Source organism: Chinchilla lanigera, unplaced genomic scaffold (assembly GCF_000276665.1).
Source record: "Chinchilla lanigera isolate Chin_1 unplaced genomic scaffold, ChiLan1.0 scaffold00001, whole genome shotgun sequence".
NCBI lineage: Eukaryota > Metazoa > Chordata > Mammalia > Rodentia > Chinchillidae > Chinchilla > Chinchilla lanigera.
This window is the reverse complement of record NW_004955402.1, coordinates 42,049,015-42,062,516: the sequence shown is the minus strand read 5'-3', so window position 1 is coordinate 42,062,516 and position 13,502 is coordinate 42,049,015. Positions and strand designations below refer to the sequence as shown.

General features: G+C 44.2%; 1 protein-coding gene across 1 annotated transcript in view; it reads left to right on the top strand.

Moving 5' to 3' along the window:
* Positions 1-13,502, top strand: part of Atp8b1 (ATPase, aminophospholipid transporter, class I, type 8B, member 1) — a 118,388-nt gene that overhangs the window by 50,864 nt on the left and 54,022 nt on the right. The window contains exon 2 of the mRNA XM_005372979.2: positions 4,349-4,551. Coding sequence (XP_005373036.1) covers positions 4,371-4,551 — 181 coding nt within the window. The 5' untranslated portion in view covers positions 4,349-4,370. The remainder of the gene's footprint in view (positions 1-4,348; positions 4,552-13,502) is intronic.

Here is a 13,502-nt window from a genome sequence, read left to right as displayed (position 1 = left end):
ATGGTAGAGCACTTGCCTAGCATGCATGAGGGCCTGGGTGCAATCCCCAGCACCACAAAAAAAAAAAGAATGCAATGTTCTGTAACTGTTTTAACATTCAGTGTGATGCTATCCAGAATGGGATTACCCTGAGCACTGGGACACTTGGGAGAGAATGTAGGTGGATTTGCCTTGAATTAAGTGCAAGGTGTGGAGCTGAGGAGTAGTGACCAGAAGGCTGTAGGAGTGTGCACAGCCCTTGCAGTAAGCTTTTTTTTTTTTTTGAGACAGGGTCTCACTGTGCAGTTCAGGCTGGCTTTGAGCTCACTTTGTAGCCCAGGCTGGCCTTGAACTCGCAAGGATCCTCCTGCCTCAGCCTCCCGAGTGCTGAGATTACAGGCGTGCACCACTGTGCCTTGCTCTGCAGTAAGCTTTTGAGGGAAAGAATATGGGTTTAATCTAAAGTACCATTTGAAACAAAAGTGTATTAGTCTGCTCAGGCTGCCATACAAAATACCACGGACCAGGTGGTGTAAACAATAGATGTTTGTTTTCCCGTGGTTCTGGAGACTGCAAGTTTCAGAACAAGATGCCAGCAGGGTTGGTTTCTGGTGAGGCCAGTCTCCTGGCTTGTAGGTAGCTACCTTAGCACTGTGTTCTCACACGGTCTTTCCTCTGCATGCATGTGGAGGGAGAGAGACCTCTCCAGATTCTGTTTTTCTTATAATGACATTCGTCTCACTGGATTAAGGCCCGCTCTGCTGAGCTTATTTAACCTTAAATGCCTCCTAAATACAGTCATGCTGCGGGGTTAGGGTTTGAACATGTGCACTGGGGAAAGAGGGGCCACAGTGAGATCTGTAGCACATAGGAGAGTCTGTGTGTTTAATCTGTAACATGTGTGAAGAAGGATGATAGCATGACTCTGGTGACTAGGAGGAAGTTGATTACGGTAGAGACCTCTTGCAGCATTTTGGGAAGGAAATGATGGTGGCCTGAGGCATTCTTGGGGCAGATGTGACTGACCTTGCTGTATGTTCTATCTGTGCCCCTCAGTGATCTGGATGCCCTTTTGTGGTTCAGTTTTGAGAACCTGGTGTAGTACTTTGCTTAGCAGATGCTGAGTAAATGAGTACCTGTTTGCAGTGTGCTGGAGCAGTCTTCATACTATCTATAGAATCTGGCTTTATGGGTTAAGATTTAAATCTAGAGCTTCAAAGAAGTGATTCTTCTTAGTTTGGTAATCTAAAGCAACAAAGCTAAGTTATTGGCATGTCTCTCTGTATTACATGCACACGCACACACACGCACACACATGCACGAACGCACACACACGCACTGCAGAACGCCCACCCTCTGCTTACTACTTCAGCTTGCACAGACCTGCCGGGGTGGTAGGGTGGTTGGTTATTCCAGGCCTTACTTACTTTGGAGCATATACATGTGGGTTGTTGGATCCTTTCCTTTGTATTTGTCTGCCCTTTCCCTCAGCCTTAAAGAACTTAGTGTCCTATTTTCGGAACTCTGCATCCAGACATTTGAGAACTTGGTAGCAATGATGAAACTGGTCCCTGACCAAGTGTCAATACAGATGCGCTGTGTGCCACTGAACTCTAAATTTAAAAATGGTTGTCGTGGCTTGGGTATGTGTCTCAGAATTCATGTGTTCTAAATTTAACCCAAAGTCACATGCTAATGGTATTTGGAAGTGGGATAGTTGGCAAATAATTAGAATTAATGAGGTCATGAGGTCCCTAGGTAGCCATTAGTGGCTTTCTAAGAAGAGATACCCAGGCTGGCATGCTTGCTTAGTCTCGCCATGCCCTCTGCGTGTCATGATGTATGAGAAAGACCCTTACCAGCTGTCTGAGCAGCTGATACAGTGTTCTTAAACCTCCCAGTCTCTAGCACTATGAGCTAGATAAACCTCTATCCTTCATTAATTGACTAATCTCAGGTACTCTGACATATACAGCAATAGAAAATAGGCTAAGACAATGGTTAAAAGGCTATATATGTATTATTTCTACATTGTATTTTCAGATTTTGAATGTTATATACACTGCCATAGTAGAGATCCTAGACTGCCACTCATTGGTCCACCTCAGGCTTGGTATCTGTGAAATGGGATAATAATGCTTACCTGACAGGGTTGCCCAGTTCTTCACAGAGCAGGAGCTCAGTAAAATGGTGACTATTTTTCATTACTTTTGTTCTGAAATTTTCTTGGTGAATGTTTTACCTTTAAGAATTTGGGAATTTTTAAGATAATACATTACATATAAATATTAGCTAAAGCATAACTGCCTCTACAGTATATTACAAGACAAAATAAGGCTAATTTGTGTTAAATCTCAAGAAATAGTAATTTGTAAACCCACAGAAAATCTGAGAAGAGGAGAATGTGTTTTACCTTACAGCTGAAACGAAACTAAAGTGAACTAAAAGTAGATGTGTCTACTGGCCGTTCACATTTGCACCAAAAGAAAAAAAAGAAAGGGAGATGAATAGAATTATTCTTAGTGGGCAAAAGCTTTTACACCTGTGCTTAACCTACGTACATTCATTAGGTATACTCATATTTTAAGGGGATAATAGAACTATTTTCTTGATGAAGGACAGATTTATTTTATTTATTTATTTATTTATTTATTTATTTGTACCAGGAGTCAAACTCAAGACCTTGCGCTTGCCAGGCAGGTGCTGTGCCACTGAGCTATATCATACGCCCGACAGATACATTTTAGAACTAATTTTAGAGATGGAAAAACTTAAAGGGACAGACCACTCCTTGTATTTGCTATTGTAAATAACACTTTTCTATTTGTAAGAATAATAGCTCACAACAATAATCACTAATCTTTATCAAGGACTTACTGTAACTGTTAATTGAGTTGAACCTTTGTGTGGATCATCTTAAAAGTGTGCTCATCTGATGAAATTTTGTGTGAATAACTGGGACTGTTCTGTACATGTTGCTCTAGAGCTCATTTTCAGGTTAATACATTTGGACACCATGCACTATCCTATAGTATGAGGACACAATCTCCTACAATTCACAAGTATTGGATAGCCAAGTTGCTTCTGGCTTTTACTGTTTTAAATAGTACTCAGGGAAAAAAAATCTCCATATAAATACTTCAAATTTTCCTAAGTGTTCACTTGGGCATACACAAATTATTTTTATGTCCAAAATGCTACATTTAGTGTAAGAGCTGCAAGCAGCTAACGTATTTTCACTCAGGGCAATTTATGCTCAATTAAAATACGTAATAAGCTATGACATAAAAATAGAGTCTAGAAGGTCTCTCCTTGGAATGCAGGTGCTTTTGCTGCAAATTTTTAATAATTATTGTGAAGTCATTTTATATCCTAAAGTTTGGGTTTCCTTCTCTGCAGAGAACAAGTAATAATAACTTCAGTGTGGTGTGGGACGACTCAAGGTCCCTCTGTTGTGATTTTAGTGCAGGGTCTGGCATGCAGTTATGGTTATAAACGTGAGCTGCTATTGGTAACAATGCTGAGTACATGGTTGTGCGATGCTTGTGTAAATAATGCCAGGCCTTACGTCTCTCCTCATGTAATCTGCGGTATTTGTGTAAATATTTGCTCAATATAAATATAACAAAGGGTGTCCTTGTTGGCTGTACAGGGTCACTTTGTGCAGCAGTAGATAGGGAGAGTAGGTGGTGGTAGTTAGGAAGTTAGGAAGATGAGAGAGTGTTCCCTGAAAGTCATTGGAAACTGTTGAGTCTTTATGGTTATATTTTAAAAGTGTCACAGAGTAAAGGCTCAGAGTATTAGTATTGGCCAAAACCGGAACTCTTGAGGGGGTGGTTTCCAACTCTGCACCATCCATAGAAAGACTCCCAACTCCATGAATACCGCAGTGCAAATAAATGTGTATGTGTCCCTTTTGTAAAACTTACCAAACAGTACCTACTCTTATGTGGACCATATTTTGTTATTTTTTGTCTATTTCATTTATTTTAATGTTGGTTGTGACCCGCTAAATTTATTTCACTGGGTAGAAACCCACAATTTGCTTTAAGTTTGTGTACCTGTCTTTAAAGGTAGGGGGTGTGGCTCAATGGTAGAGCATTTGCTTAGCGCAGTTGAGGTCCAGCTACACACATGCTCACACGCACACACAGGTTTGCTGAGATATATATAATTACATGAGAATTGAATTAATAACGAATGTTCTTGTTTGCATATTAAGGTGAAGTTTTGGGCCATCATGTAGAAGTATTTCACGTTAGTGCAGTGACATTCTGTTAAAGGTTATTGTAACAGGATGTAGGTAGGATTCAACCCAAAGCTGGGCAAGAGTCAGTATTCTCTCCGGTTTTCCTTTGTTTTCAACCAGGTAGTTCCATTTTGCCAGCAGAATGAATACAGAAAGAGACTCAGAAACAACATTTGAGGAAGATTCTCAGCCGAATGATGAAGTGGTTCCCTACAGTGATGACGAAACCGAAGATGAACTCGAAGACCAAGGGCCTGCTGTTGAGCCAGAACAGAATCGAGTCAACAGAGAAGTGGAAGAAAACCGGGATACAATTAGAAAAGGTAACCCTTGGGTGGGCGTGGTATCTGGGAACTGTGCTGTTAGACGATCATGTGGATTGTGGCAACATGTACCAAGGATGATGGGTCCATTTCATGTGGTCTAGGAGGGCATCTTCCTTCTCGGACTTCCTCCGAGGATGGGCTTGGAACATACGCATGGTCCTTAGTATGACAGGACTGGGAGACCATATCTGACAAGTTCTGTAGAGAAAATAGAACATGCTGGTTACTTTGTGTATTTTTAAAATTGAATTGTATGGGGAAAGATTATCTTGTTATTGGACACAGCAATTTAAAAAAGTATATTTATCAATCTTTGGATGTAAATCATTTGTATTGCTAAACGGTTGGCACAAATTACATAAATAACTACGTGTGTGTGTGTGTGTGTGTGTGTGTGTGTGTGTGTGTTAACTAATTGGAGCATTATTAAGAAATTATATCTGTGTGTTCACATGTGCATGCTCACATGCCCACAAATGGGGTAATAAGAACAGTGTTTAGTGATAATTTCTTGGTGGTGCTCAAATAAATATACTTTAATTAATCAATCAGTAGGTTCCAGTTTTTTGAAATTTGTCTTTTATTTGCTCACCAGACCCTGGAGTGCCACTCAGTGAAGCAGCTTCTCAAAAGTATCTCAGAAGGGTGGGCCCTTTTGGGGAGTGCATTGGGCTGTTCCCCACAGGTTGTAGGGGACGAGGACATAGCCTCACACCTCTTTATACCTTCGGTTTCTTCCCTCTGCTGTTCCTTGGCAGTTTAGTGAACTTGGAGTGTCCATACCTTTTGTTCAGTCATTTGTGAACCTGAAATGGCCTTGGCTCCCTGGCAGGAATTTTTTAATGGGTCTCCACTTGCCACCAGCGGCCTGTCCTGTACAGCCTGTGCCTCTTGCCCAAATCCAGCCAGCTTTAGAGTCAGTGTCTAGATAAGGGGACTTTTCATGTGTAGGGTAAAACAGAAAACATTTTAGGCCATGTGGGCCATTTGGTCCCAGTTCTAACTATTCACCTCTGCCCGTATCATGTGAAAGTGGCCACAGACGGTAGGTCACTTACAGCCAAGGAGTGTGCCTTCCTTTGATTCACTACTGTTTTTCCCTTGTGACTTTCCTGCTTCTTGCTAGTGGAGAACTTCCTGCTAGCTCTCCACCCTGGAAAATGTGCCTTTTTCTGTGGCTCTTCTGAAGAAGCCAAGCCTTTTCTGGGCTTTGCACCCCAGATTTGATCCGGGTTTCAGGCGGAAGTTATTTCCTGCATAGTTACTTGATTGCAGTGGAGAGCTGCTGTTTGCCATTCACAGAAATCTCTGCAGCACTGCTTGCAGCTCTCCAGATGTGTCTCCTGAGCCTCGTCACAGTCACCTCTGGTTTCATCTGTCCTCCATAAAGTCTCCGTCTCCAACTGTTCCACCCTGGCAAATTTCCCACAAGCCTGTGTTTCCCTCCTGCTACTCCCAGCTCCCTAGATTCCCCTCTTGCACCCGCTACCTGGTTAAGCCTGGGCTTCCTTTGGAACACTTTTAACCTGAAGAAAAAGTTGCAGGCCATGAAACCTCACTTCCATAATGATTTTTCTTCCTGTTCTTGTGATGAGGTCACTCTGCATCTCCCCTCAGTGTAAAGGAACCTAGACATCCAAGGAGGACTCCTCCCAAAGCAGGCTTCAAAACCTGGGTGGCCTTGACTCATGTGGATTTTTGTGTCCCCAGCTTTCCATATCAAACAGGTAGACAAATTAGCCTGGGGAGTAGGTTTCAGGGTATAATTTTAAGCTGTTGAGCATTGACAGTATGAGCTTTCAGCAACAAAGCAGAAGATATTAAAATGATGCCCAGTGAGTGAAATTAAAATAGAATCATCACCAATCGGAGCAGGAAGGTGGCCTCTGTCATGACAGGCCCAGACTGGGCATTGGTAGACTGCGTTTAGAAGTGAGTAGCCTGACAAGTTAGCCAGGGAGTTCTAGCTGATTGCCCCGAGAGTGAAAAAATCATGCCTCTTCCTCATTCCTTTTCCCATGGCACTTCTGAGTCTGCTATCACAGTCTCAGAATCTCTGCGGTACGTAGATAGCTGGTGAGTTGGCAGGAGAATTGGCTCCACAAGGGGAAGGGTGAACTTTGCCGTTGGTGCCTAGTGCCTCACAATCACGCGATCAGATATGTGGTTCAGGAAGCCTCGAAGGGCCTGGGGTTGGGTGCCTGCAGACACATCAGAGAAGCACGCAGTGGGCAGAAACCCTCACCTCTGTTTTTTTCCAACTCGGCTTGCACATTCTGGTGGCCACTCAGGTTGCAGATCCTCTTTTTGGTAGATTCCTATCCTTATAATATGGGCATGGACAGTGGTGGGCTTGATCTCAGCTCTTCATAGCCTTTACCAAGGGAGGACTGTATTCCTTGGGGATATTAGTGGTTCTCATTTTTTTTTTATACCAGGAATCGAACTCAGGACCTTGTGCTTGCCAAGCAGGGGCTTGTGCCGCTGAGCTATATCCCCAGTCTATCGTTCTCATTTTTTAAAAATCCTGTCAAATACCTTTGCCTGTGACTCATAACAAAAACTGTTCTCTGTTTGCCCTTCCTAAGCACACAGAGAACATTCAGTAAATGCCAGGCCTCTTTGCTCCCGTTTCACTTAGGCCACATGAGGAGGGAGGCATTGGGCGCTCTCTCAGGCATCATCCCAGCTAAGGTTGGTGTCACTGTGGCCTTGCCTTTTTTAACCATCGTGTGCCTTTCTTGACACTGAACATCACAAATAATCTCTTTCAAAGTATGCAGGACACCACTGCACAAGTCACTGTGCAGTACAATCCGGCCCAGGCTATTCTGGTGTGAACAAAATCATTTTTTTAGTGACATCATTGTTGGATTCTTGCATAGAAAGCTGGTTTTCTTTCTTCAAAGAAGGATCATATGGGAGCCAGCTGAGCTTTCATGTTAAATAAGCATTCTGAGAGACCCGTTGAAACAGCTCTTCCATTGAAGGACCTTCACTGTGTATCGTGAGAATCCAGAAAAGGTGCAAATTTGCAGTTAGAATGTGCGTGAGGGAAGAGATAAGCCCACACACTTCACTGGAGTAACTTTACTCTTGTTTTACCTGGAGCAGGAATTTACGGAAACCAGTGGGGATGTTTTTCCTGCTAGTGGATGAACACTGTTTTCCAATTTAGCACGTAACAGTGCTAATTCTGCCAAGCGGTCCAGGACACAAAGATTCTGCAGGCCCTGAAATTGGAAGCCTGAAATTCTCTAGATAAGCTTAAGGTTGTCCATTAGCATAAAAAGATCTAAGAAGTTTTAGCTTCAAGGAAATGGACCTTCTTCAGCCAAGAGTCCCAAAATTCTTCGACTGTGAGATGGATCATTTTTAGCTTACTATTCTGTGATCCTTGGCCCCGGACCAACTCCTTGGGTAATTCTGCACCATCAGGAACTGCTCAGAGATAAAGTCTTGGGGAAGAAGTAAGTGCTCCAGAAAGTGTTTTCTGGGTTGGTGCAAACTGACTCACCCTTCTGAGCATAGGGATGGATGAGGACGGTCTCCTGTCTCATTGCAAAGTTATGTTATCTGTTAACTCTTCCATCTTCCTGTTCCAGCTGGCTTACATGTCCATGTCCCACGGGACAGTCTCACCGGAACTCTGCTTTCCATTTTGGATGTCCTGTCTCCTGTTCTCATGGCCAAGCCTCAGAACCCTGTTCTCTGTCATCCTCCTACTCCAATGGCTTCTTCCCCTCTATGGGCTGCCAGGCCAATTTTCAGAAAATGCTTTCCTAAAGGTCACTAGGAAGGCTAGGGTGCCAGAGTGCTTGTCTAGCATGCATGCATGAGGCCCTGGCTTTGATCATGAGTACTAAAATATATCTCTATCTATATATCTATCTATATCTATCTCTATATCTATCTGTCTATCTATCTACCTATCAATCTATCATCTAAGACCCTAAGTGCCAAGCCTGTTGAGCTTTGTATCATCCATCTTCCTTCTACTGTGTCCTCTGAAGTGTCTAAGCTTTTTAACAGCGCCTCCCTCAGGAACCATCATCTTCATCCTGTCTCTCCTTACTGGCTGCTGCCTACCACCACCCTTGTGCATTCCAGTTCCCATTCATGCTCTGTTCTCTGCCTACAGACTTTCCTGTGACCAGCTCACCTTTCTCAACATGCTCACCTTTTTCACCAAGCACATGGCCCCGAGTGGCTCTGAGAGGCCCGGAGCATGATGGCCAAGAGGAAAGACCCCAGATTCTGACTGTTGGAGGCCCGCCATCACCACTTTCTAGCTGTATAACCCTGAGGAAGAGAATTCTTTTTTGTTTCTCAATGTCCCCATCTCTAAAATGGGCTTAACATTAGGAACTACTGTGTAGGGAAGTTATAAAGATTCAGTCAAAAAAGTGAAGGACTGAATTGCTTCAGGCTTATACTAAGTGGTCAATAAATATGAGCTGTTGTTACCTCCCACCTGACAGTGCTCCCTTAACATCTTTCATTTCAAATCTCACGCAACATCTTCTGTCCCATGTTGCTGTCTTCCTTCTGACCCCTGCCCTTCCCTTTGGGGTATTTAGATTCTAGACAAAGCCTGCAAAAAAAAAAAAAAAAAAGACCCCAAACCTCATTTATGCAAAAAATTGTCTTATAAGGGATTCGGCTGCATCAGGGAATCTGCACAAGACAGAGGTCGGGATGGCTTCCTTGTGGGCAGCTATATAAAGTCTGAGGAGAAGTTAATTAGGGGAAGAGTGAAATGAGGGAAGAGGAGTCCCCTTCCAGGAGCTGTGGAGGAACTTGGGGAGGTGAGGATGTTATGAGGAGAGGGCACCCTGTTTCGCTCCTCATCAGCATCTGTCACAGTGTATCTTAAAAACTGGGGGGGGGGTTGGTTGTGGATTGTCCATCATCATCTTTTGAGTCCATGAGAACCTAAAGCTGAACCTCTCTTATTCTGGGCTAGTTTTGGAACTTCAGGCTGTATGTGTTGTGTTTCAGACCCAGGGTATCTATGAACATATTGAGTGTTTTACCCAGGATGTGAATAGGGAACAAACTGAGCCCTTCTGAGCTTCCTCTGCTCAAGGGAAGCTGCTTAGATGTGAGGCCCCAGAGTGAGTGAGTCCTGCGCAAGTGTGAGAAGAAATTGGCTCCCAGAAGCCTCCAGTTTGAAGCAGCAGCCAGTGGCGGTAGCCAGAAGCATGAAGAAAGGCTCAGAGGGGCTGAGGTTTGAGGAACTGTGAGGCCATGCTTAAAGGGCTGGACACCATCCTGAAGGCCTTGGGGCACAACAGGGCCAGCATCCAGAGAGCCCGAAGCAGAGGCGTCTTCTCTGACTGATTGCGATGTCATGCTGCGTCATTTCTACTCTGTTCTCTTGGTTCCAAGCAAGTCTTTAGGGCCAGCCTTGGGTGAAGGCAGGGAAACTAGAAACTGCTGCTTGGTGGGGGAGTAATAAGATCACTTGGCAGGGGAGCAGGTGAGATGGGAGGCACTGCTGCAGCTTCTTGTGGAAGATGCATTCTGCCTGAGCAGATGGCAGACCCGCTTATGGGATGGGTAACAGTGCTGAGGAGCTTTGCTGACCATCGAGAGGATTGCTGTTGTGAACCTGATGAGTTTCAAAGCTCCTTAGAAAGTCTACTTGTTGCTCTGTGACTGGCAGTCAGAAATCTAGGGAGAAGTGATTAGAAAAGAATGGCATAGCCTTGTTCTTGGAGTAAGAGAATCTTAAATTCTTTTTTTTTTTTTTTGGTTTTTCTCCGGTACCAGGAACCGAACTCACGACCTTGCGCTTGCCAGGCAGGCGCTTTGCCGCTGAGCTAAATCCCCAGCCCCAAAAATCTTAAATTCTTAACCATAAGGTCATAGCACCGAGCTTTAGTTCTCGGACTGCAGTCTTTAGAGCAATCAGTTAGGTTTTACTTTTTGCTACACCTGTGTAAGTAACTTGTTCTCAAGGAGAATGAGTAATACAAAACAATGAGATTCACCTGGGTATATTGGAGTGTGCACATAGCATATTTTGATTATTTTTATGCCCATTACCCTCCTCTCTCTTTCCTGCCTCTGCCTCTACCCCTTTCCCATCTCCAAAAACCTATGTTCTAGTTCCCAGTCTTTTTCTGAGTACATTACTTCACCACTCCTCCATAAGCATGCTTGAGCATACCACACACACACACACCATGTCTCAGTTTGTCTCCCTTCTACGCTTGTGATATTCTACAACTTTGGACTCGGAGATGATTTTGACAGAGGTTTCAATGTCACTCATCTTTCTTTAGAAAGAAATAATGCCATGAATAAGATTGAATGAAGAATATTCAGTGGGCACCACGGAAGTGTGCATTCCTGGACAGCTATCAGGCCGGGGGTCGCCTCTGTCTGGCCAAGAGAAAGGTCCCAAAGCTTTGTTCTTGACTGATTGAATTTGTTCTCAAAAATACAAAGCTACATTTCTTTAAAAGTCCTTTCAAATTCAGAATGTGGTTCAGAATTCTGTTCAGGGGCAAATTGGCCAGTGGTCAATAGTATTTAAAATGGAATGTTTAATAGATAAGGTTTCAAGGAGATACCATGGGATAGATCCAGCAGATAGGTTCCAGGCTCTTACAGTGAGCAAACATGCATCCAACGGTGAAAGAAAAGTGGTTACATTTATTGAAGGTCATGGGAAGATGTGGTCAGGGCAGGTTTGAACAGAAAAGTGGTGCTGGGATGACAAGAAGATAAAAAGCACAGCACACAGATAAGTCAGGTTTTTGGATTTGAAGGATTTGCACCCCAGACTGGGTGCTTTTTACTGGGTCTCTAGGTAAGATTGACAGGCATGATTGACAGGATACTGAGTCATCCTGGGGGCTTTCAATGAGCATGTGTGTCCCAAAATTCACTCTGATTAAATTACATGTGTGAAATGCAGCCCATATTTGTGGACCTTTAATGAGATGTGAGTGGGGGGAATGTTATTGAATAGACCCCAGGATCTAACACACATGTGAACTCCAGTGATCTCTTGGGTCTTTGTTTTATTTTCTACCTCTCTTAAAACAAAAGAAGGATCGGCCCTCCGGTGTTGCCCACACTGAAGTGGGTGGAGGGAAGTGGTTTTCCAGCCCCCTTGTGCTGCCTGTACTGAAGCTGTCACCACAAGAGCATCCGGAAGTTGGGGAAGACATTTTCCCCTCTTGTGGCAGAATTGCAGACCGCATGTGGCATCAACGAAACCATTACAGTTGTACACTTGGTGAACATGACTTCTCCATGAGAATCTAAAAGTGAAGATGTTAGTTTCTACTGCATGTGTGAATTAGTTTTTATTTGGAGCCAAAAACACAGAAAGCTGGCCCATTGAAACAGGGAAATCCTAGGAAATCCATGAAATGTGCCAAGGAGGTATTCCGTGGAATTTCACATGTGAACATTTCATTCTGACTACTTATTTTCCTTCTGTGATCAGCCATCAAGCACTTTCCACCAGTTCAGCCTTGAGGACACCAGAGTAACCTGGCTTGTAGGACGGGAGGGGCGAGTGATTAGTAATAAGGAGTTTGGGGTGGTGATGAGACTTGGCCTCTTATTATATAGAACTTACTTTTGACTAATGTAATATATAACCAGCTTTGAGTGAGAAGCTCTTGCTTATGGAGACCTAACGCTGCTGCTGTTTTTCTCCCTGCGAGTTTGGAGCCTCTAGAGTAGATTTATATGACAGATGTCACCAGAGAGGACTCTGACCTTTCTGCACTGACTAGGGTTTGTCAGTGCCTGTGGTACATCAGAATCACTTGTGGAGCTCTGAAAACTCTCCAGGTGCCTGGTCCGGCCCCTAGAAATTGAGACAGAGTGAGGCCAGCAGAGAATCCATACTTCAAAAAGAATCTGGTATAGGTCAGCAGTAGAGCTCTTGCCTGGCATGCCTGAAGCCTGGGGCTCAATCTGCAGCACTGCAGAGAATCTGGCCAAGTTCAGCCTCATATGGTGGAACAGCCCATCTCATCCTCCTCCAGCAGGCCTGCCACTTCAGGCTGGTGCCTAGCCAGCCTCTGCTGGATGCTGAAATGTGGAGCCTCTGCTACCACTGCAGGTCACAGGATCCCCAGGGGATGTGTAATCTATTCTCATTGAGAAGGTGGAGCCACGCTTCAAAGGACTTCAAAACTTGCTGAGAGCCGCCTTGCTCAGACCCCAAGCGCTGTCAGTGTATTGCTTCAGTGAGAAAAGAGCTAGGTGAGAGGTTTCCTCAGCCCTAAGTGTGGAGGCAAAAAGTGGAAGAGAGGCTGCTGCTCAGCCTTGCCAGCGAGTCCTCCCTAGATGGATTCAGAGCCTGAGGATGCAGCAAAAGCAGCCTTCGGGATTCTAGTAGGGCCTGGAGCAGTGCTTCTCAGAGTCGGGGCCATGCCGATCTGGGATCTTGTTAAAGTAGGGTTCAGTGCTGCAGGGCTGAGACTGTGTGGCCTGAGACTACATTTCTATCCAGACCCCTGGTGATGCAGCTGGTCCACACTTTAAGTAGCAATGGCCCAGGGAAAGGACGGCAGTTGTGTTTTTTCTTTTTCCCCCAGAGACAAAGAATAGTATCGGGTCTTCTGTTTTGCTTTCAGTTTAACTTTTTTTTTTTGCAATAAAGTTGAATGCTTCAAACACTACATAGTACATGTTTTCAGCACACAATGTTTGCATTCCTTGTGTGGAGTTGGTATATGGACACAGAGAGCTTCATTCCTTTTCTCATCACCTTTCCTTCCCTCACTCGCCCCTTCTTCCACCTCTTGAAACCCTTCCCGTTTGAGAAAGATCTCTCTCCTTACTGTTATGTATCTTTTATTTTGCCCTTTACACAGAATTTGAGTTTCTATTACTCCAACTTCACTACAGCCCGCCCTGGGTTATTTCCCGTCCACTTTCTCAAGAGCTGCTGAAATCCTCAGTACCTCCTCAGA